The 21,131-nt window shown below is 38.6% G+C and overlaps 2 protein-coding genes across 4 annotated transcripts; both read left to right on the top strand.

Annotated features, from left to right (window-relative positions):
* Positions 1 to 10,856, top strand: LOC140327210 (uncharacterized). 3 transcript variants are annotated; one of them, XM_072406483.1, is made up of 6 exons: positions 1 to 538; positions 864 to 977; positions 2,632 to 2,745; positions 4,422 to 4,564; positions 5,676 to 5,709; positions 6,676 to 10,856. In XM_072406483.1, the coding sequence occupies exons 1-6, from the start codon at positions 196 to 198 to the stop codon at positions 6,699 to 6,701; spliced, it is 774 nt and encodes a 257-aa protein (XP_072262584.1). In that variant the 5' UTR covers positions 1 to 195; the 3' UTR covers positions 6,702 to 10,856. The 3 variants fall into 3 exon arrangements, with proteins under 3 accessions (XP_072262584.1, XP_072262583.1, XP_072262585.1); XM_072406482.1 differs by lacking the exon at positions 6,676 to 10,856 and having other exon boundaries at positions 5,676 to 6,666; XM_072406484.1 differs by lacking the exons at positions 864 to 977; positions 6,676 to 10,856 and having other exon boundaries at positions 5,676 to 6,668.
* Positions 10,857 to 13,150: 2,294 nt separating this feature from the next.
* GRPEL1 (GrpE like 1, mitochondrial) lies at positions 13,151 to 19,618 on the top strand. The gene is made up of 4 exons (XM_072406481.1): positions 13,151 to 13,309; positions 16,647 to 16,791; positions 17,877 to 17,958; positions 18,943 to 19,618. The coding sequence occupies exons 1-4, from the start codon at positions 13,236 to 13,238 to the stop codon at positions 19,287 to 19,289; spliced, it is 648 nt and encodes a 215-aa protein (XP_072262582.1). The 5' UTR covers positions 13,151 to 13,235; the 3' UTR covers positions 19,290 to 19,618.
* The last annotated feature ends 1,513 nt before the right edge of the window (positions 19,619 to 21,131 follow it).

Raw genomic sequence — 21,131 nt, 5'->3', positions numbered from 1 at the left:
AAGGACAGTAGGATACAACCTACGCCGTCCACGGATAGAAAGGACAGTAGGATACAACCTACGCCGTCCACGGATAGAAAGGACACTAGGATACAACCTACGCCGTCCACGGATCCAAAGGACACTAGGATACAACCTACCCCGTCCGCAGATGCAAGGGACACTAGGATACAACCTCTGGCATCCACAGATACAATGAACACTACGTTACCACCTCTGTGGTCCACAGTTACAAACGAAATTACAATACAGCCTCTACCTTGCACAGATACAAAGGACCATACGTTACAGTCTTTGCCTTCCACAGATTCGAAGGTCAATACCATGCAACCTTTAAGTTCCACAGATATTAAGGACATTACGATACAGCCTCTGCCTTCCACAGATTTGAAGGACACTACCATTCAACCTCTGAATTCCACAGATATGAAGGACATTACAATACAGCCAACCAGAAAATGCAAGCTGAAGCCTCGGAATTACGCTGATCTGCTGGAAAGTGATCAGGAATTTACTAGTGGCAGAATAAGACATAAAGGTTTGTAAAATTACAAATACAATACATTGTAATTACACCCGGTATAGGACATATCTAATCGACATTATTGTGTTTTAAAATATTACTCCAAGCATGCCTTACCTTCTCTTTTTCCCAGAAAGTGAAAATCCAAGACTAGCCTGGCTCTGACCTATTACGCCAGCCAGGAAGATGCATTTAAAACATACTTCTTTTACCCAATGTAGTCTTTTTTACATACTTTTTTCCTATACTTACACTTATATTTACATATTAATTATTACATATACGTATAGTTATATTTACAACTTATCAACCAATGCTGCTTTATCTCCCATAACAAAAGGTGCGCGGTCTTCACTCCAAGTGAATATGGGAAAAAGGCCACACAAAGAATTCCAAGTCCACATCCCTAAAGGTGACATAAAGAATCTCTCAATCAAACAAAAATGGATCAAAGGTTTGTTCACAACATTCAGAAAACCTATTGGTCTTTTATAAAAAAAAGAGAGATTAGAATATAAGTAGAGAGATAAGGCGTGCAAGTGGGCTCATTCCCAATATAACAGAATGCTCTGTAAACCTAAATGCCATGCATATCAATGCACTTTGTTCAGCAGCCAATTCATTTAAATATGGTTGCCATATGTAGCATATGGAATGCAAATTTAGTGCATGCTGTGATTTTTTTTTGCCACAGGTTGCGCTGCAGTGGTAAAGTGCATTTGAGCTTTCATTAATGAATGGCAACCCAACACACCAATGTATGAGCTGTGTTTTCCCATGAGTTGCGTTAATGTATTTGTTTCAGCAAACCCTTACTGTGCTGAATGTTCTAGTATAAAAAAAGTATGAACTACAGAAAAAAAATATAAGGAGAACATTTACAGCTTTGTTATTAGCTATGCAGTGATGTATTGCAGCGCCATGCACTCCTACAGGGTAACCTGTGTAAATTTCAGCAAAAGATTTTGTCCCATAGCAAGAAATTTTGAATACCTATCACAAATATGGGCAATTTAAAATGAACATGTGAAGGAAAAATGCGTGGATAAAAATGGTCAGTAGACCCTGCTGAAGTTATATGCAGACCTTGACTTTTCCTTTCAAATTTATTATATTGCTGCTTCTTTTCATTTCCCAAGTTTCTTGGGAACTTAACGTTAAAGGAACTTAAGCTTGTAGCTTAAAGGAAATAGCAAACACTGACCAGTCATTTCAGCTCCTCTGCCCATCCTTGACCTTTAAACCCCACAAGTACCATATGACAACAATTTTCAGTTTTTGACTTCAGCAGTAACTTCTGCATCCTCTGCAGTGTCCAATTTTCTTGCTGCATTTTAGCACTCATCATTGGTACTTCCCCTCAACGTATTGAGCAATTTTTTTACTGCCTACTGTGCAATAATTACTAAAGGTGTCCCCATACCCCCCCTTAAACAAGCAGCATGGTAACCTTTGATCAGGCATATTCCCAGTGTGCCATTGTTGTTTGGTCACTAAGTCCCTTGGATCCCACAGTGTACAGAGGGTTATAGGTTAACCTATGAACTCTGTGCCCAGTCTCCTGCAATAATATGTGCCATCAAGAATCCTACAGTGCCACTAGTTTGCATTGACACTCCTATTCCCAAAGACCACCTTATCCCTATAGCTTTCCAACCACTGGGTGTATGTATGCATGGTGGGTGGAATGTCTAGGAGGAGAAAAAAAGTATAAATTCAATATTGTATCATCACCTATCTCCAAAATAACAACATAGTACCTCCAAGAGATACTCCTGCAAAGAAAATAACGGAACAAGCAGCATCCTGTGCTGTTGAGCTAAGCTTTTTTTCTGTTCCACAACACCTCTGTTACTGAATTATTAAGGCCAACATCAAAATTCTTTGCACTAAAAATTGAGGTCTTGGCCAAAGTAGGTGAGACCAAAAGGAAGAATGTACCGGAATAATTAAGGTCCACTAGAAACAGCTGAAAATGACTGTTTTATAAACTGTATAAACAGGACAGAATGTAGTTTGTATAGATGTAGTTCAGTAGAACTTTAGAATAGGAGACAGACTGAACAATAAAAATAGCTATAATTATTTTCTGTTTTACTTTTATTCAGAGGCTGTCAATGTTGCAGTCAAGTTGGAGTTTCCCAAACAACTTTTCAATGATGAATTTATTGTTAGATGTGGTAACAAGAAGGGGATCTTCATGAAAAAATACTGGAAAGGAGGTACATTTTTTAGTTATGTGTATTCCTTGGCGTGAGATACTGAACCTTAAATATTCCTTTTCATAGGGGCCTATTTAGGAGAGAAGGGATATCTATATGTTGGTTGGAAAGCACATTGTTTTCTCCACACTTATCCTTGAATTTAGCAGTGAGGATGGGTCCAGACTAGCAGTTTTGCCACTCAAAGCTGTTTGCAAAAATTGATTGATGAACAGTGAACCAAATGAGTCCATTCATGATCCTTTATTTGACAGGCAATAGGAGGCGGAATTGTTGCCAGTTGCTTTTTTAGCGTGGTTTGTTCCTCCTGGCGACTCCATAAACTTGAATTTGTGCATTTTGCAAATGCTCAAAAACATTGGTAATGTTACAGGTTCTTCTCCTCCCAGCACATTTTCCTTATTCATGAAAATTATTTGGACTTGGTTCATAGTTTAAAGGTTCTGCAGCAATCAAAGCTCTAAGCACATTTTTAAAGCATACTGCTTTGCTAAATCAAGGTACCTTTTATTCTTTATTTATGAATAGAAGTATAGACTTTGCATACCTGCAATTGAGACATAATTCTGTTTTTTAAATAGACTCCATGATCACATTTATTACTGGTTTAATTAACCCCACTTACTGGTTTTATTTTTTGCTAAAACTATAAATTGTTCTGATAATATTTCTATAAGAAAGAGACACCCTGAACCCATCAGAAGAATTTATTGTATTTATTATCATTGAACAAAATGAGAAAATCTGTTGTTTCCAAAGACCTGCAGGTCCAGAGGGATAATAATCGGTAGGAGATCTCTTTATAATGACTAGTGTTATAACAACAGAAAAGACAAAGAAAGGGAAGGATGCTTTTTCAGGAAAAGAAACTTTTGTAGAAGGTGCAAGGTAATATACCCAGAAAGCCAGAACATTTAGACACTGGAGGCTATGACCACTTTCTCTAAAAAAATAAAAAAATCCATAGTAAAAAAGTACCCTTTTATCTGATGTGCCTACTGAAAGCTACCCAACATAGCACCGATTATTATCTCTGAAGTCTGCGAGCCCCGTTTTGCATATTTTTTTTAATTTTATATTTGACTAATTGGGTCTGGCTTTAAAACTAAGATAACTTTTAGAGAGGAGTGTAGCCCTCTTTCTCATTGATTTCCAATTTTTTCTAAATTTCCAGACCAAATTTTTGCTAAATTTCTGCCCCCTGGCTAAAGTGAACCCAAAACTTGTTGTTGCCCATTTGATTATGTTTGTGTTTTTTTTTTTTTCTAAACTGTCTGGTCATCCTTCTAGTTCCCTAGGTTGACTTGTATTTTTTGACCACTCCAAGTGCACCTTTTATTGAAATGCCTGCCTAGTAGCTGGGCATGGCTACCGTAAGGGGAAAGTGAAACATTACAGATGCTGTGTGGTCAGGTGAATAAGATTAAAAAATGTATTAAAAAAAAGTAATTTCCATGAAAATCAACAATAGTAATATCTGAATTTAGTCAACAATACAGGGAGTGGGTTCACAAATACTTTACTCAAGTGCACGTATGAAGATAGAACAATCTAACTTGGTTTTCTGCATACCCATTCCAAGTCAGTGGATTTGAAAGTACTGCAGCCACAGCCACTTCAATAAGAAATAGGTGCAAGTCATCTTTATTTGTCTCCTGCTACTTTCCAATATGTAGACCCTAGTCATGACTTTTGCATCAAATGTGACAAGCAGATGTTTACCGTAATCAATTTTGAAAAATATGGAGGAAGATTGGCTGCCAAAAGCTGGAAAAGAACCATTCGCTGTTCTGGGATTACAATGGAAAAAATAATTCAGGTATGATGTTTTTGTTTATTACAAACCCTTTATTCCAGTGCAAAGCCGCATTATTTACTTCCCAAAAAATAGGACATTAGGGCAATTTTTGTAAATTATGCTGCAGCAAGTTATGTCACTACAAAGGACAACTGTAAACAAAGCTCACGCTTACAAAGATCTCTTCATAGTATGTGTGAGCAAAACTCATATTCTTTGCCAAAATTCTAAAATGTAAAATCAGGACAGCTTTATTAGGCAACTCTGAAAGCAGCACTGCAAGATGAGTGGGTGCTGTGCATAAATTACACTGAAAGCATAACTAGACTCAAGTACAAAAGTCTATCTTCTCCAGCCTTGGAGAGTTTTAATAAATTAGACCCAATGTAATTTCATGTTAGCTGACCTAAAAAAAAAAAATATAAAAAACATGTGAACCAAAGAAAAAAATCAAGTGTGGCCATCAAGGGGCCCCTGTGAGAGACCAGTTGTTGGTGAACTGCCTTTCAGCTACTGGCCACTTACACAATGAGTTAGTGTTTTTACAGTATTGATTGTCCTCTGTACACTGTAATACACCCTCACATAATAATAACAAACATTTGCATAAAATCAGGTATTCATGGCTCACAAATGTTGTAATGTTCAAGCTGACTTAAATGTGTCAAATTGACCCATCTCTGGCAAGTCCCTAGTTTACTTTCCAAATATCAAATACTAATTTGTCTATAGCACACTTTAATGAAAATACAGTGCAAGTATGGGGCAGACAAACACAGTTTGAGAAGAGATAAAGAATTAAATATGATCGATGATCTGCACTATGCAATAAAAAGTTTTATTTTTGCCCATGCGTGGGAAAATTACCTTCTTAATTAATTCTGATGGTTACTAATATTGGGACATAAAGTGAGAGATAACATTTTGTACCTTTGGAGAGATTTACTGTCTTTCTGTGTCTCTGTACCAGCAAGTGAAAGGAAATCGTCCCTGTGGGACACCATTGGACTATGGACTTTAACCATTCCCTACTCTATCCCACATGGAGAGTTGCTGAAATGGACCATGTTCTACTTTTATATGGGTTTTACGCTTTTTGATGTTTAATTATGTTTTTTTTTTTTTATTGCAGGCTGATATCCTAAAAACTCCTATAAACAATAAAAGTAAGTGTGTCAATACATTTTCAATGATACAACACAAGGTTATAAATAGTACCCAGACTTTTCCCGGTTCTAGTGGAGTAAAAGGATGGTTGTGGAGTCTCAGGTTTAACCTAATGGATGAAACAATATAGAGTTAGGTAGCTTGACATGGATGGAAAATTATAGAGTTTTAGGTTCTAGCTTTCCAAAGGTGGAGGTAAGTTACGGTTGTGTTTCCATTAGACTAGAAGGATAATTATAGAGTTTCAGACTCTAGTAGACAAGAAGGAAGATTATAGAGTTTGAGGTTCTGGTGAACAAAAAGGCAGATTATGGAGTTTTGGGTCTCAAAGGAAGATTGTGGAATTTAAGGTTCTAGTAGATGGGAGTGAAGATTATAGAGTTTCAGGTTCTAGTAGATGTAAAAGAATATGGAATTTCAGGTTCTAGAGGACTGGAAAGAAGACTATGGAGTTTCAGATTCTAGTAGATTGGGAAGGAAGAATAACGTATTTTAGGTTGTAGTAGATGGTAATGAAAAAATGGTGGTTCTGGTGGATAGAAGGAAGATTATAGCATTTCAGGTTTTTGTTAAGAGAAATATGATTATGGAGTTCATGTACTAGTGGGGGTGAAAGATTGAGTTTCAGATTCTAGTAGAAGAGATGGAAGATTACAGAGTTTCAGGTTTTCTTGACTTACCGATCCTCTTCTTCCATTTCTGAAAGCACAATAAATCACAAGCTTCACTTTTTTTGTATTGTCTGTGCTCTCCCACACACATCATTAGCACGATGGGTACATCCCTTCAGTACCATATAACACTGAACTGCTTTGTAAATCCACTGAATTTAAGATTAGCAGATGTTTGTGAAGTAAACATTGGGAAAGCAGAATAATAAACTTCAGCATGCAATTATTCATTATTTTTTATATTTAACTCTGCCATTTCAGTTTCAACATACTTTGTTTTCTTCTTTCAATCAGGCAAAGCAATCATAAAGAGGTCATGATGTGTGCATATATATATATATACATACATATATATATAATTATGCATCTTTCTTAATTTACCACCAGCAGTTCTACCGAAAAAAAGAAGAACCCAACAAGAAACTGTAAATTATCTTCCAGGAAACCTGCAGACTTTATTTTAAATATTTATTCCTGTAGATACAAATGACTTGATAAGATGCAGGGTAAAACTGGAGGATATGGACCATGTCACCAAACCACCCTATATATATATATATATATATATATATATATATATATATATATATATATATATATATATATATATATATATGAAATCTTTCATTTTTTGACACACTAAAACCTATTGTTGATGAATACTGTCAAAGGAGGATTCAACATTTTTAAATTGTCACAGAGGAAGGAAGTGAGGGGAAATATTCCAATGGGTAACCTTGTTCCAGCAACAACTGTCTGGCTTTGAAGAGGTTTCCTCTTACGTCCTATTGAGTCTCAGGAAGTATTGCCAAGAAACTAAAGGTAAATAACACAAATGGACACAAACAGGAAAAAAAACCTGATTGAATCTTTTCTGTTTACCTGAATTCCTAATAGCTTTTTTAAATAAAACGTATTTGAATATTTCCTCTGAAGTAATATAATCTTCACGTCTTTACTTTGTCTTTGTGAAGTCCCATCCCTGAAATTTTTACTTTTTTGCTAGTAATTCTATTGCAATTGGCAGCATTAGCGAGCCCTCTGTACCGGCCCCCTTCCTGGGTAGTATATGGTTAATTCTCCTTTTGTTTGCATTGGGCTCCATAGGCTAGGTACACACGTGCAATTGTTCTTGTCTGATAATTGGCTCAAGGCCGATATCAGACCAGAATCTTGTGTCTGTACAGCGCTCGTCGTTCATCGTCTGAATGACTGTCCTGGTGGATCCATGGATGACGAACGATCAACATAAAAGTGAAGGGGGAGAGAGCACAGCAGAATGCCACTCCGTCGTTCTCCCCCGCCCCTTTCCATAGAGCAGAATGGTGCTGTATGTACAGCACTCTTTCATGCATCGTGTAGTCATTAGTTGTTGGAAAGGATTGTTAAAGATCCTTTCCAATGCCCATGATTGCACATATGTACATAGCCTTGGTTGTGTACACACGTCAGATAATAGCTGCCTGATAAAAACAGTCATGATCGTCCCGGACAAAAATTTGACGTGCACAACAGTCCCCATTTATTGTTCATCAGTCCACCACAGTGGATTAATGAATGATCAGTCAAGAATGCCCCTATGGAGGAGAGCACAGAACGGTGACATTTGCTTGTCCTCATTTCCCCCCTCTCTATTGAACAGAAGGATGTAGTGTGTACAGAGCTTGTTCATGTATTTGATCATGATGGATTTTTTCCAGTGACAATTCTCTCATATCTATCAGAAGTCTGTATGGGGCTTTAGGAGGCATGTTCCACAATTATCTGGAATATTTACTCTGAAAATGGAGGGATTTACAAGCTATGGATGTACATGTGAGTTAGGGGGATACGTTCAGAGAGCTGTCTGCTGCTGTCCATTGTACCATCCAGTCCTGGTCTTGATTCAATTTATCCTTCCCTGCATCTCTGAAAATGAAACTACAAACATAACTTTCGGCTTTACATAACTTTAACTGAAAACTTAAACTAGTTCCTTATGGAATTAGTTTCTGTATTAATATTGTGCAGGAACAGGAAAGTTGTTTTGGTCAATTTCATGTTCTTTTTTTAAAGTTTACCATTTTATAAGCAACTGTTTTATATTTTTTACATTTTACAATTATTTTGTTACAAATACTCATAAACATGAATAAAAGGCCTTTTTAGTTATTTTTAGTCTATTGTTAGAAAAGTGATTGCAGAAATGTCCTAGTCTAGCATAGAATTCCCCAAGCTACTGAATGCAAGTGGTTCTTTTTTAATTATTATGCTGTTTATACCAAATGTATAGTTTTTAGTTGAGGTTTAATTTTACTAAACTCACTCCAAGTAGTAAAAGTGGCTTTACCTTGGGGACTTCTATGTGATGACTGTCTCTCCCTTTTAGACCTCTGTATTATTCCTTTATATAATTTCCTCACCACAAGCAATTCTTTGTTTCTTGGCTATTTACAAAACTTGAAGTAATCATTTTCTTTATTTATACTTAACTTTGTATGTATGCAATGTTCTATGATATAGGTGGTGACTCACCTCACTTCAAACAATAGGAATGTTGTTTCAATAAGGATTATTAGGTAATGATTTCTGAACTGCAAATCCTAGGGATTAACAAAGTAAACCAGAAGCAACATTTTAAATGGAATAAAAAGCCTATCTGAGATATCTGGTATAATTTAGGCTATGTACACACGTCCAATATCGCCTCAGGGCTGATATTGGATGAGAATCTGGCGTGTGCATAACGCTCTTCGTTCATGGATCCGTCCTGGCGGATTCACAGACGACGAATGATCGTAATGGAAGTGAATGGGAGAGAACGCAGCGGGTGCCGCTTCATCGTTCTCCCCCTCCCCTCTCCATAGAGCAGAAGGGTGTTGTCTGTACAGCACTGGTTCATGCATGCTGAATTCTATGCTGATTAGCTAAAAAAAAAGAGTTGAAATACGTATAGGAACTGTTTTATATTAAAACACGAGGACAGCAAAGGCAGATTGACCTATTTCACCATTCAGCTTTACCCCTGGGGCACCACTTGCCCCCAGCTCTGGATAGTGAAGGAGAAGCCTGACTTTTCTTTGTCCCTATTATCAGGATGTCCCTTGCCAGCTAAATTGCACGGCAACACACCTAATAAACACCTAGAGCTGCCCCTATCTCTACTAACATAAGTGTTGTACAGGGGAATTGCAAGCCAAATTCAAGTACTAGTATTTAAAACTACTTTAAAATAGTGCCAAAATACTTTTGACCTAATACAATAATGTAAAAATACTTTAAACTATTTATTAGGCTAATCATTACATGTTGCCACATTATCCCAAGGAAGTAAGTATTAGTATTTTGGAGCTGCTTGCAATAGATTTTGGTTCATATTCATTCAACTTTTAGCCTTTTGATTAGTTTTATATCAGGCAATCACTGGCTTGCTTCACTGCCAAAACAATAGTATTGTAATTTGGTAAGCTCTTAGGGAATCCTTACCAATTTTCCAAACAACCCTTTTATCAGTTTACTTCTAGGTAGTTCTTCATCAAAAACCAAGGAATATATTCTAACTGATTCTCATACTATATATTTTTATTAGTTGTAATTTGTAGTGTGATCACTGAGAATTTTGTATTTGAATCCCTACAAGCACATCAGTATTTTTATATGGGCCAGTACTGTCACATCATAAGGGCTTCTGAGAATACTTTCCCTGCCCTTATGCAGGGATTCCTTTCATTGCTCCCAATAGTTGCACGCAGCAATAGGAACAGCAAAGGGGAGGAGTGCATTGGTCATTATGGCTGTGTTTAGACTGGTGGCTAATTACTGCCTCGTTTGCAACCTAGTGGTGACCACAGGTCACGCTTTTGCATGTGGTGGTAGGGGAATGTTTTTTTTATTATTAATAAAGGATGCAGTTGGAGCGGCAAATTGATCTTGGAGCAGGTGCTGATCTGTTTTGCAATCAAGTGATCCCACGCTGCTGGCACGCTTGACCAATGTCTGTACATATGACAGCTGTTAGCGATGCCAACATTAATTGATTCTTGAACAGGGAATGTTTCCATTTTGGATGCATTTGATAGTACTGACCCTGTTGTTTTTTTGTTTTTCTTTCTGTGATATAAAAAATAAATTTTAAAGGTAGTGAGAGCCCCTTTTGTTTTTTTTTGAAAATATTAGGTCTATATTTCCAAAAAGCTTCATTAACCCTCAGGAATCATTTAAATTGTATTAAATCCTTTAATTGATTAATTAATTTAATAATTCTTGCCCTTAATTAAATTCAGTTAATTATTCTTGCCCATTAGCTCTAATGACTTTTAGCTTCAATTGTAAAACGCATATTATTTTACTTACGTGTCCAGTATTGTTGTTGGCTTTCTGCTTCATTGCTTTTTAGATTGTCTATTTTGACATTCAATAATGTTTTCATGGTATGTGGACATTTTTCTGTGCTTGCACTTTAGAAACTTGAAAAAATAAATGTATATTTTTGTGAATGTGTCTTATCTTTTTTTATACCGTGTACAGTCTTCATTGCTTAATAGAAAATCTGTCAGATGAATTAATTTCTTCTGTAATACATATGGCTGAAAGGTGTCATATATACACCTTGGGCATGATCAAGACTTGCTGGGGATTGTACATAGAGTAACTACAATGACATAGACATAAAGTTGATTTTTTTTTTCTTTATGACTCAACATATTGAAAGAGACAAGGAGGGTCTTTTTTAATATATTTTTGAAATGTCTCTTTTACCCATTGACATTATGACCGTAGTTACATATTGGGGTTGAAATATTAATCTCAGGCATACTGGATATTATTTGTACTTTTTTCATACCCTGATTACTTAATTAGTTCTTGTTTCATCTCCTGATTATGTTCAGAAAAAAATATACACAGGCCAAATTTCAATTTCTTTTATTAGAATGTAATATATTATTATCCAGTAGTACTTAGTCACATTGAACTGGATTTGTTTTTGTAATGTTGAAAATGTTTTGCAGCCTATCCAAGCATCTTTTTCAGTTCCAGCTATTGAAGAAGCAGCTTAGAAGGTCGTCTTCAACATTATAAGAACAAGTCCAGTTGCATGTGACTACTACTAGACATACAATGACTCTCTCTCTTGCCTCTCTCTTATCAATGTCCAGTAGATCTTCAAAAGATTTTGGTCCAGTATATGGATATGTGTTGGCAATCATTCCAAAGAGGCTACCTATTTGGTGGGGGTGCATGACCATACATACTTTTTGGGGGAAGGTCATTGGGATCTACGATGAATATGCCAAAGGAGAGATACCAAATGACCCTGCTTTGACATTATCTATAAATCCTGGATCCATCAAAACAATAAGGAAAGGTATTCTTTGACCCCTTTTAACTGCAGCATGATCATTGATACCTAGACATTGACGTTTCTCTACCCCACCATCTCTGTATGAATGGTTTCAGGAATTGGAATATATAGGATGCATGGACATACAAAACTTGCCCCATTGGTTATTTACTAAGCAATGAATGGAGGGTGCTGACTTATGGGTGCTGCCATATTTGGAAGGCTTCCTGGCCTCATGGTTAGTCATTCTCCATTAGTCTTCCTTCGGTTGAGCTCCCAACTGAGTACTCAATGGGTTGGTTATAGCTACCCCAAGAGAAAAGGGACCTGCCTGGCTTTGGCTAGGTGGGTCACCTTGACCCAGTCCCCCTTGTCTGGGGCATTAAGCCCCATGGGGAAGGGGGTCACGATTGTTTGGCCTTCCTTCTTTAGAGGCAGACCAAAAAACACCCTAGTGTTCTTGTGCTTTTTAGCACTTACACTTTTTTTTTGTTTATGAAGCACATCATCACTGACTCCAAAAAAAAATTCTGTTTGGATTCAACAATTCTGAACCCAAACTTCTGCATTAGTTTGCATTTTTTAAGAGCAACAACTTAAAAAAAAAAAAAAAGTGCAGCATCGCCCCATTTTGTCTTGAACGCTGCGCAGAGCCTCCAGAGATACCTATGTCACGCATCACGTGGGGCTCCTGGCTGCTCCTTCTGTGCATGCCCTAATCTCACGCATGCGCAGTGAGATCGGCAATCTTTTTTTCTCTATATCACCTGATCTCGCGTCTGTGCAGTGCAAGATCAGCATCTCATCATGGATGTCTGACAGATGTCTGAAACTTAACCTGGATTAAACAGAACTCATCATCTGTGATACTTCCCTCACCTCCAAGATTGTAAGCTCTTCGGGACAGGGTCCTCTCCTCCTGTGTCACTGTCTGTCATTTGCAACCCCTATTTAATGTACAGTGCTGCGTAATATGTTGGCACTAAATAAATCCTTTTTTATTATTATTAATAATAATAAAATATATTGTACAATCAGATTGCTTGGTGTAAGACCAGCTGCCCAGTCCCCATTTTTGTTATACTGACAACCTTAGAATTCTGGATTTCCTATCACTATCTGTCCCATAGACAATGGTCACCGGTACAAATAAAGTGAATCCTCTCCCAGGGATTCACACAGCAATACACACAGATCACACATGATGAAGATGAGCCTATCTCACAATGGGTCACATGACACAGTTACACAAGCAACACGCATGCCCCGCCCAGTACCCCGCTGACGTCATCTCTTTCCTTAAGTGGCTCCGCCCACAACCGTTCACATTGCAAGGGTCTTGCTCCATTCATGTTTGACATTTCAACTTCTCTACAATCTATCTTGACTAGGTTGGCAACCCGGAGGTTACCCTGTGCGCATGCGTATTAGTCGAGCGAGCGTTTACGATTGGCTCAAGCTGTGGAGAGTGGGTTAGGTTGTGACGGCATTCTGTCCTCTGCGTGCAGTGCGTGAGTGGTGATAGCAGTCAGACATGGCGGCCAGGAGTGTGCGGGTGCTGGGCCAGAAGTTGGGCACATTGCTGAGGGTGCAGAGGTCATCTCTGGGGTGAGTATTGACAAATGCCTGCTATAGTTTATAAAAAATATAAGGAAAGTCACAGCTGCTGTGAGGTTTACACGCTTTAGGACAACATGGCACCTGTAGTACCCCTATACCTGTAATGTTGTATGTTATCTGACATCCCAATACACTGCAAATCTGATATTGTTATTGTGAAGGGAATGCTGATACTTGTAGTTTTTTAGTAGCTGGAAGCATCATGTGACCTTCACATGCATTACACTGTATTTGTTTGTTTCTTTATTTTATCTTTTATATCATTTATATTTTATATCTCTATCATCAGAGCATAATAAAAGAAATGTCATCTATATGAGTATATAAATATTCATGATTGACTGTTACCATGGGAGAGGGTTCATAAGTGTACCTACATTCTATTATAAAGATAATAATGATAGCAGCTTGGGCATATCTGCCATTGTAACATGATGGTTATGGGGTGATTGTGTCCCCTGTAATAGGGGCCACAAGGCTTATGAGTGTGCATGTGTCATAGGAGAAGGTCTGTGGAGGAAAGAAGCTTCTAGGTGCAGCTTGGAGATCCTATGGTTTATAGAGATTGCATAGAAGAGACTTATGGGTGCACCCCAGAGTCATGGGAGATGGCATGGTCCAAGGAGATTGCATAGAAGAGACTTATAAGTGCACCCCAAAGTTATAAGAGATGATATAGTCCATGGAGATTGCAGAGAAGAGGCATGTGGATGCACCCCAGATTTATGGGAGAAGGCAAAGTCTGTGGGAACTGAAGAGAAGGGTGAAGCCGCAAGGTCATAGGAGATGGTATGGTCCATGGAGATTGCAGAGAAGAGGCCTATGAGTGCACCCAAAAGTCATTTTTAGGTGGTTCAGTCCATAGAGATTGCAGGGTAGAGACTTATGGATGCACCCCAGAGTCAAAGGAGCATGTGCAGTCCATGGGGACCGGGGAGAAGAGGCTTGTGGGTGAAGCTGCAAGGTCATGATGAAGATGGTACTGTCCGTAAGCTTCCGGGTTCACTACAAAGTTAAACAAGATTTAGGCCATTCGGACTAGGTAGAAGGGTCTTTGGGGTGCCCCTGAGTCATATGAGAAGGTCTAGTTCATAGTTCTCAGATAGAAAAGTCTTTTATATTTACACCTTAGAGCAGTAGGACATGATACAGTTCATTTGGACCAGAGAGGCCTTTGGGTACACTCAAAGGAGATGATGTAGTCCAGAAAGGTCTCTGGGTGCACACCAGAGTCATAAGAAAAAGGTAAAGTCAATTGACCCTGGATGGAGGAGGCTTTTGGGTGCAGTACATGAGGATTGCAGAGAAGAAGCTTTTGGTTATAGAAGATTTGTAGGACATAGGGACTGGGTAGAGGAGTCTTCGGCAGTGCTCAACCCAGAGATTTTTTTTAAGCTGGGTGGGAAGAAATTGTAGGTGGGTGGAAGCCCCCTGTATTGTGACCCAACTCATCGGTAACCACCCAAAAAACAGCTGGGTGGTTGCTGGAAAGTGCCAGGTGGTGCGCCCGGCTAAAAGGACTGGGGAGAACACTGCTCTGGGTGCACATGTGAGAAGCTCCAGTCCATTGGTCTTGGAGAGAGGAGGCTTATGGATACACCTTTCTAGATGGTGCAGTCTACCGTCTATAGGCACTACAGAAAAGAGGCTTCTGGGTGCACATCAGTCATTGAAGATGGTTTAGTCCTTAGGGAATGGGTAGAAGAGTCTTCTGGGTACACATATGAGAAGGTCCATTTTATTGGTCATTGAGAGAAAAGCCTTATAGATACACCGCAGAGCAATAAAAGATGATACAGTTTATGGAAACCTGAGAGGCCTCTCATTGAAGAAGGTGCAGTCGGTGGGTCAGAAGAAAAGAGTGGGTGGAATACAGTTATCATAAAATGGGTTGGGGAGGCTAATATAACCCTCAATATTGTGTTTAGGGAAGGAAAACCCTCACAAGCACAGATAAAAGATTCACAGGTTAGCAGCTGACACTCTTTGCAGCAAATTATGTGAATAATAAAATGAAGATAGTAGTTTTGTTCAGTAGCATTGCATGACCCCCTTTCATGTGACCTCTTTGTCCTTGATGTCTCTAGTGAATGATTGTACAGCAGTTGCATCATTATCAGACACAGCATCCACCAAAGCAAGTTGCTCAATACTTTTAATACGGTTTTAATACAAGGGTTTTGAATCCTAACACAGAACAAGAACGAAGTGTTTAACCCAGAAATTTCTTTTAAGCCTGGTGGGAAGATAATATAGGTGGGCGGCAGCCCTGGTATTGTGACTCAACTCTTAAATAATCACCCCAAACCAGCTTTGTGGTTACTGAAAAGTGCCGGGTGGTGCACCCAGCTAAAAGGGGCTGTGGAGAGGACTGTAGTTGGTAAAATATTTGAAAGCATGACTTTTAGAAATCTCTCCAGCCTCAAATGTGCCTATCCATATTGTGATCATATGTGAGGTGCTATCCTAACCTGTTTGTAAGGAAACCTATTGCATGATTATCCAGCATTTATATTGTGGTACTGTGTCCTTCCTAAATGGCCCAAGATGTATTGCTTCAATGAGATTAGGATTTCTAGATTACAATTTGTTTAGAACACAAGATATGAGATTCAAAACCAAAGAAGGAGCAGAGTGAGATGTGAGCCCTATGAAAAGGGACAATTCTCTGTCAATGCTGACATATCCTAAAGTTCCCCTTTGTTTTATCTGTATTATGTATTTTGTGTATAATACCTGAAGGTCAGCAGGGCAACAAGCGGTGATACATCACATTGTAGATAGTTGGAGAAAGTTACAAAAAAAACTTATATTAAAAGTACAACAAAATTTTAAATGTGTGAATTGGCCAGTAAATAAAGTGGTGAGGTTTGTGACAGACAGTCTGTCCAGTCTACTCGGCCATGGTCTTAATCCCCTGCAGGCAGATGTCCGGGAGCTGGTACTGGTAGAAGAAGCTTTAGGTGTTTATGTTATGTTATTATATATTATATTTTATTACTATGTGATATTTATCCTGTCCTATAGCACCTTCCATCAAATAAGCTCCCCAGGCAGACTCCATAGTTGCCTGTCTCCAGGTTGACTCCATAATCAGTGTTCGACCCAAAAAAAATTTTTAAGCCACGTGTGAAGAAATTGTAGGCGGTTGGCAGTCCCTGTATTGTGACCCAACTCCTCAGTAACCACCCAAAAACAGCTGGGTGGTTACTGAAATGTGCCGGGTTGTGCACCCGGTTAAAGGAGGCTGGGGAGAACACGGATAACCCATCACAAAAATCCTCCAGTTTGAATGATGTGACCCATGTGCTTTGTATTTCTGTAGGTGTTCACGACTGATGTGTACGGCGGCTCAGCAGCCCAATAACCCCTCAGCAGAGGAAGAGAAAAACAAGAACCCAGCAGAGGGCAACACAGAGCAGCTGGCTGCAGAGAAGGCTAAACTGGAAGACCAGATCAAGGAAGTAACTGTAAGTTATGTAACAAAGCAGAAAATAACTTGTTTTTTAATAAAGGACAGGGTCTTCACCAAATAAACAATGGTAGAAGTTTCAAAGGTAATATAAAAAGGAAAACTATTTAATTTGCTACTTAGTAACTTGGAGGGAACCTTCCTCTCACTGGCTCACCACAGGACTTTACTCCACATATTGGCATGTGACCAGTATAATACTCCAGTTCCCATAAGGATGTATTGAGTTTTGGTTGTACAGTGTTACACAAAAATAACTACTGGGATGATTGACAGGTTACAGGGGATTTGAAACAAAAGTGCTGTTCTCTGCACATGTAAAACAGAATTTTCTTATGAGATGGTCATATTTACAAATTTACCCGAAGTACATGGCCAGTATCTCTCATCACATGAAAAAAACTGATATGCGTTAATTATATTCCTTTATCGTGACAAAAGTATTGGCTGTCAAGAGTGGTGTGCTTTTTTTCTTGTCATCCAAGTTGTTGGTTTGCTGGTGTTCAGAGACCTTAAAAATATGTAGACTCCCAACAGGTTCCTAAATAAAGTGTACCTAAACTCAGAAATTTCTCTTTACATAAAAGGGTAGACAACACTTTTATGTTAGGTAAAAATTCTGTTTGTTAGTGCTTTTTTAAAAAGTGTGCTGCACTACCCCCCTTTATTCTCATTGATCCCCTAGGCGATCAAGAATGAATGGGAGCGCAGAGCCTCCCGGGATGCCTTACGTCAGATATCCCAGGAGGCTCCTGGCTGCTCCTTCTGCACATGCCCAAGCTTCTTGGGTATGTGCAGAAGGACCCCTTTTGTCAAAATGGAAAAAAAAATTTCCAGTCTCATGCATGCGCAGTGAGATCGGCAAGTTTTTTCCAAAACCACGTCACCGATCTCGGGCCTGTGTCAGGTGACGTAGTAAGAAGAACAGAGAAGGCTGCGCCTAGTGCGCTGGACCAAAGACTGATACTGGGACGATGCAGGACCTGATGGAAGGTTTACTTCCTCTTTAACAAATTCCATAATTAAGAGATTGGGTACAGACCCAAAAACCTTGCTTCTCTAACTTATCTGTTCTATTCCCAGGACAAGTACAAGCGAGCCTTAGCAGACACAGAGAATTTGCGGCTGAGAAGTCAGAAGCTGGTGGAAGAAGCAAAACTATATGGTAAGTTTAGAAAGTGATCGAATGCTGATTGGTGGAGCTGGGGAGAAAAAGGCCCCTGATTGGGGAAACCAGATTCCCATTGATCTTACAAGACTGCTGATGATGCACACTTGTACGTACATACTTGTAACTTAAAAGCAAGCATTAGACAAATAACTCTGGCAGCTTTTGATTCAAATAGTAGCTCTTATGATTCTTTTACCCCAAAGTTATCTGACATTTATCAGTCATGTATTTTATATACATTGTTTATATTGGACAGATTTGGCCTTTCAACTTTTTTTTTGTTATTAGTCTGGTGCACATTACTTCCCTTTGCTGCTCAGCCCATCAACATATCCTAAAAGCAAAGTCAAACAGGGAAGACACATGTAGAAATCTGGCTCCCTTCTCTGTCAATTCTATGCAAGTGTCCCAAAAATAACTATATAGTGATGAAGTTGCCCCTTTGGCTAAATTTGGTCTTTCTGCTTTGTCATTTTTCAATATAGCCAACAGCTCACCTTGAAATACCCTCGTATAAATGTAAATATTTGTACCTGTATTGTTACTTTTTGGATGTCCCAACACCAATGTAAAGGATTATTTAGCCTGAGACAAAGGCTGATTAAACATTGAGGATTAATTTAAATAGAATTATAAGCTCAAAGCACACAGGTTGTTTTTATTAGTGTTAGTGGCTATCCTTTTATTAATTCCTGTATCGAGAGTAGAGGAAAGCATTCTCAAGTAGGGACATAGAAATGAATGAAAATATTTATTCATTCATTTCTATGTCCCTACTTGAGAATGCTTTCCTTAATTCTTGGTACAGGGATAAGAAATAAAATATATATATAAAAATGGATTTTTCACTTTTCATAAAGTAGTGCAAAATGCAGTTACATATACGGTAGTCAGATCATGGAAGAAAACTTTTTGATCTTCCCCTGACACACTTTACCGGCTCTATTTAATTAAATATTTTAACTGATTTTTTCCCAGGTATTCAAGGGTTCTGCAAAGACCTGCTGGAAGTAGCAGATATTTTGGAGAAGGCAACGCAGAGTGTTCCTAAAGAGGAAATCAAAGCTGACAACCCACATTTGAAGAACCTCTATGAGGGCCTGGTCATGACTGAAGTTCAGATGCAGAAAGTTTTCAAAAAGCACGGAGTGAACAAACTCAATCCCTTGGGTGCCAAGTTTGATCCCTATGAACATGAAGCCTTATTCCATACTCCCATGGAAGGGAAGGAGCCTGGCACTGTAGCTTTGGTCACTAAAGTGGGCTACAAGCTTCATGAACGTACCCTAAGGCCGGCGTTGGTGGGAGTTGTTAAAGGAACATAATATATTTTAAATAATTGTCATATAGTTATTAAATGGCTGAATATGGCCTTTCATTCCTGGAAACCCCGTTTTTTAATAAAGCCATTTAATTTTGGCTAATGTTACACAAACCACCCACAGCAGAAATTTAAATTGGACTATCGAATGTCAGAGACTTTCATTCCAGTCTTGTATAAGGAAAATACACAATGATGAACAGTTGTTCTGCGCTGACCGTACAACATGACTGCAATGTTGTGTAGTGTTTATGCTGTAGAGTTACCAGCTAGGGTTCTCCTCGCAGCATGTGTTATTGGGATATATTACCCTCAATAAATTTTTTTCACAAATCTCAGGCTTTGTATTTTTATGTGCTGAATAGCAATTTAAGTCATATAAGTTCTGATATCAGCAGAAACTAGTTACCGCGCATTATTTTATTTTTTTGCTAGACTCAGAGATTAAGTTCAACTTGAATAGGAAAACAGGTACAACCATGAAATTCTGTGTGCAAATTCAGACTGCTTGTGTAATGTTGAGGGTGTTTATAAAAATACCAATTTGTTCCAAATATGTTCTATATTTATTATTACAGAGTATTTATATAGTGCCATCATATTAGCAGCACTTGACATGACTGGACTTTGTAACTAATTGTGCCTCAGAGGGGATCACAATCTAATGTCCCTTCCATAGTCGTATGTCTTTAATACTGTCAAAGGTCAGTTTTGGGGGTGAAGAAAATTAACTTGCAAAATAATTTTTATTCATGCAAACACACGAAGAACCTGCAAACTCCATGAAGAGATAATGTCCTGGCCGAGATTTGAACCTGGGACCTAGCGCGCTGCAAAGGTGAGAATGCTAACCTCTGAGCCACGGTGCACTACATGTTGGTGGTATGTGACACAAATATGCTTCTTTGAGATGCATTTATTATACATATCAGAAATGTGGAAACTGGCTTGTTTCCTGCATACAGTCCAGTTGTATCTCTGTGGGGAATAGGACCAAGTGTTTTTCCAGACTGCATGGCTGAGTGGAGAAGGTATTTGGGCACTGGTAATAAACAGGAACACTTTAAAGCAGAACTTAATAAAAAAAAAACTTGAAGAGCCCTTGATCACTCTGCAATCCAAGTCCAGCAGGCCCCGTATTCTTTTCTGGAGCAGATGGGACAGCATGTCCATCTTCTGAATTCTACTGACAACCTTACTTGCACGGCCCCGGAGCAAGATGGGATTAGGGGTCTTCCTGAACATGTAATAAAAAAAATGCCAATCCCACTACATTCCAAGAAAGCCCCTTATAAAGCATGCACAGGAGCAGCCTCCTGGTATATACATGACATGTCCCAGGAGGCTGCTAGTTTCCTCTTCAGACATTACTACCATGACAAAATTGGAAAAAAACATGTTAAAGGCCTAGCCACCCTCTATATAATGTTAAAAAATGTGATAGTTTTGCTTTATGGGATACTTAAGAAAATGATATGAAAACCACTCCTCTGTTCTTTTAAGCTTCTGCAATATAACAGTTGGAGAATGGGATCTTGGTTTACGGAACCATGGAATTTATGTCTCGAAAATTAAAAACACGGGGTGTTTTACATAGGTAGGTAAAATGGGTGTTGCCAAACCCCAGTAAACTACTGAAAAAAATAGAGAAGGTAGACACAAAAAAGAGGGTTTTTTGTGACAGGAGAAGCTGTATAGAGTTCACTGTCTTTATAGTAAACAGTTACAAGTAAACAATGAAAAATATGTACATGCAATCATATACCCTTAACTAGACAGGTAAACTGGTACTTTTGTACATATGAAGTAGGGGTTCAATAGTAACCCCATTTAGTCCAGCATGTTT

This window comes from Pyxicephalus adspersus, chromosome 3, assembly GCF_032062135.1.
Source record: "Pyxicephalus adspersus chromosome 3, UCB_Pads_2.0, whole genome shotgun sequence".
In the NCBI taxonomy this organism is placed as follows: domain Eukaryota; kingdom Metazoa; phylum Chordata; class Amphibia; order Anura; family Pyxicephalidae; genus Pyxicephalus; species Pyxicephalus adspersus.
Note: the sequence above shows the minus strand (reverse complement) of the source record. Positions and strands in the feature narration are given on the sequence as shown.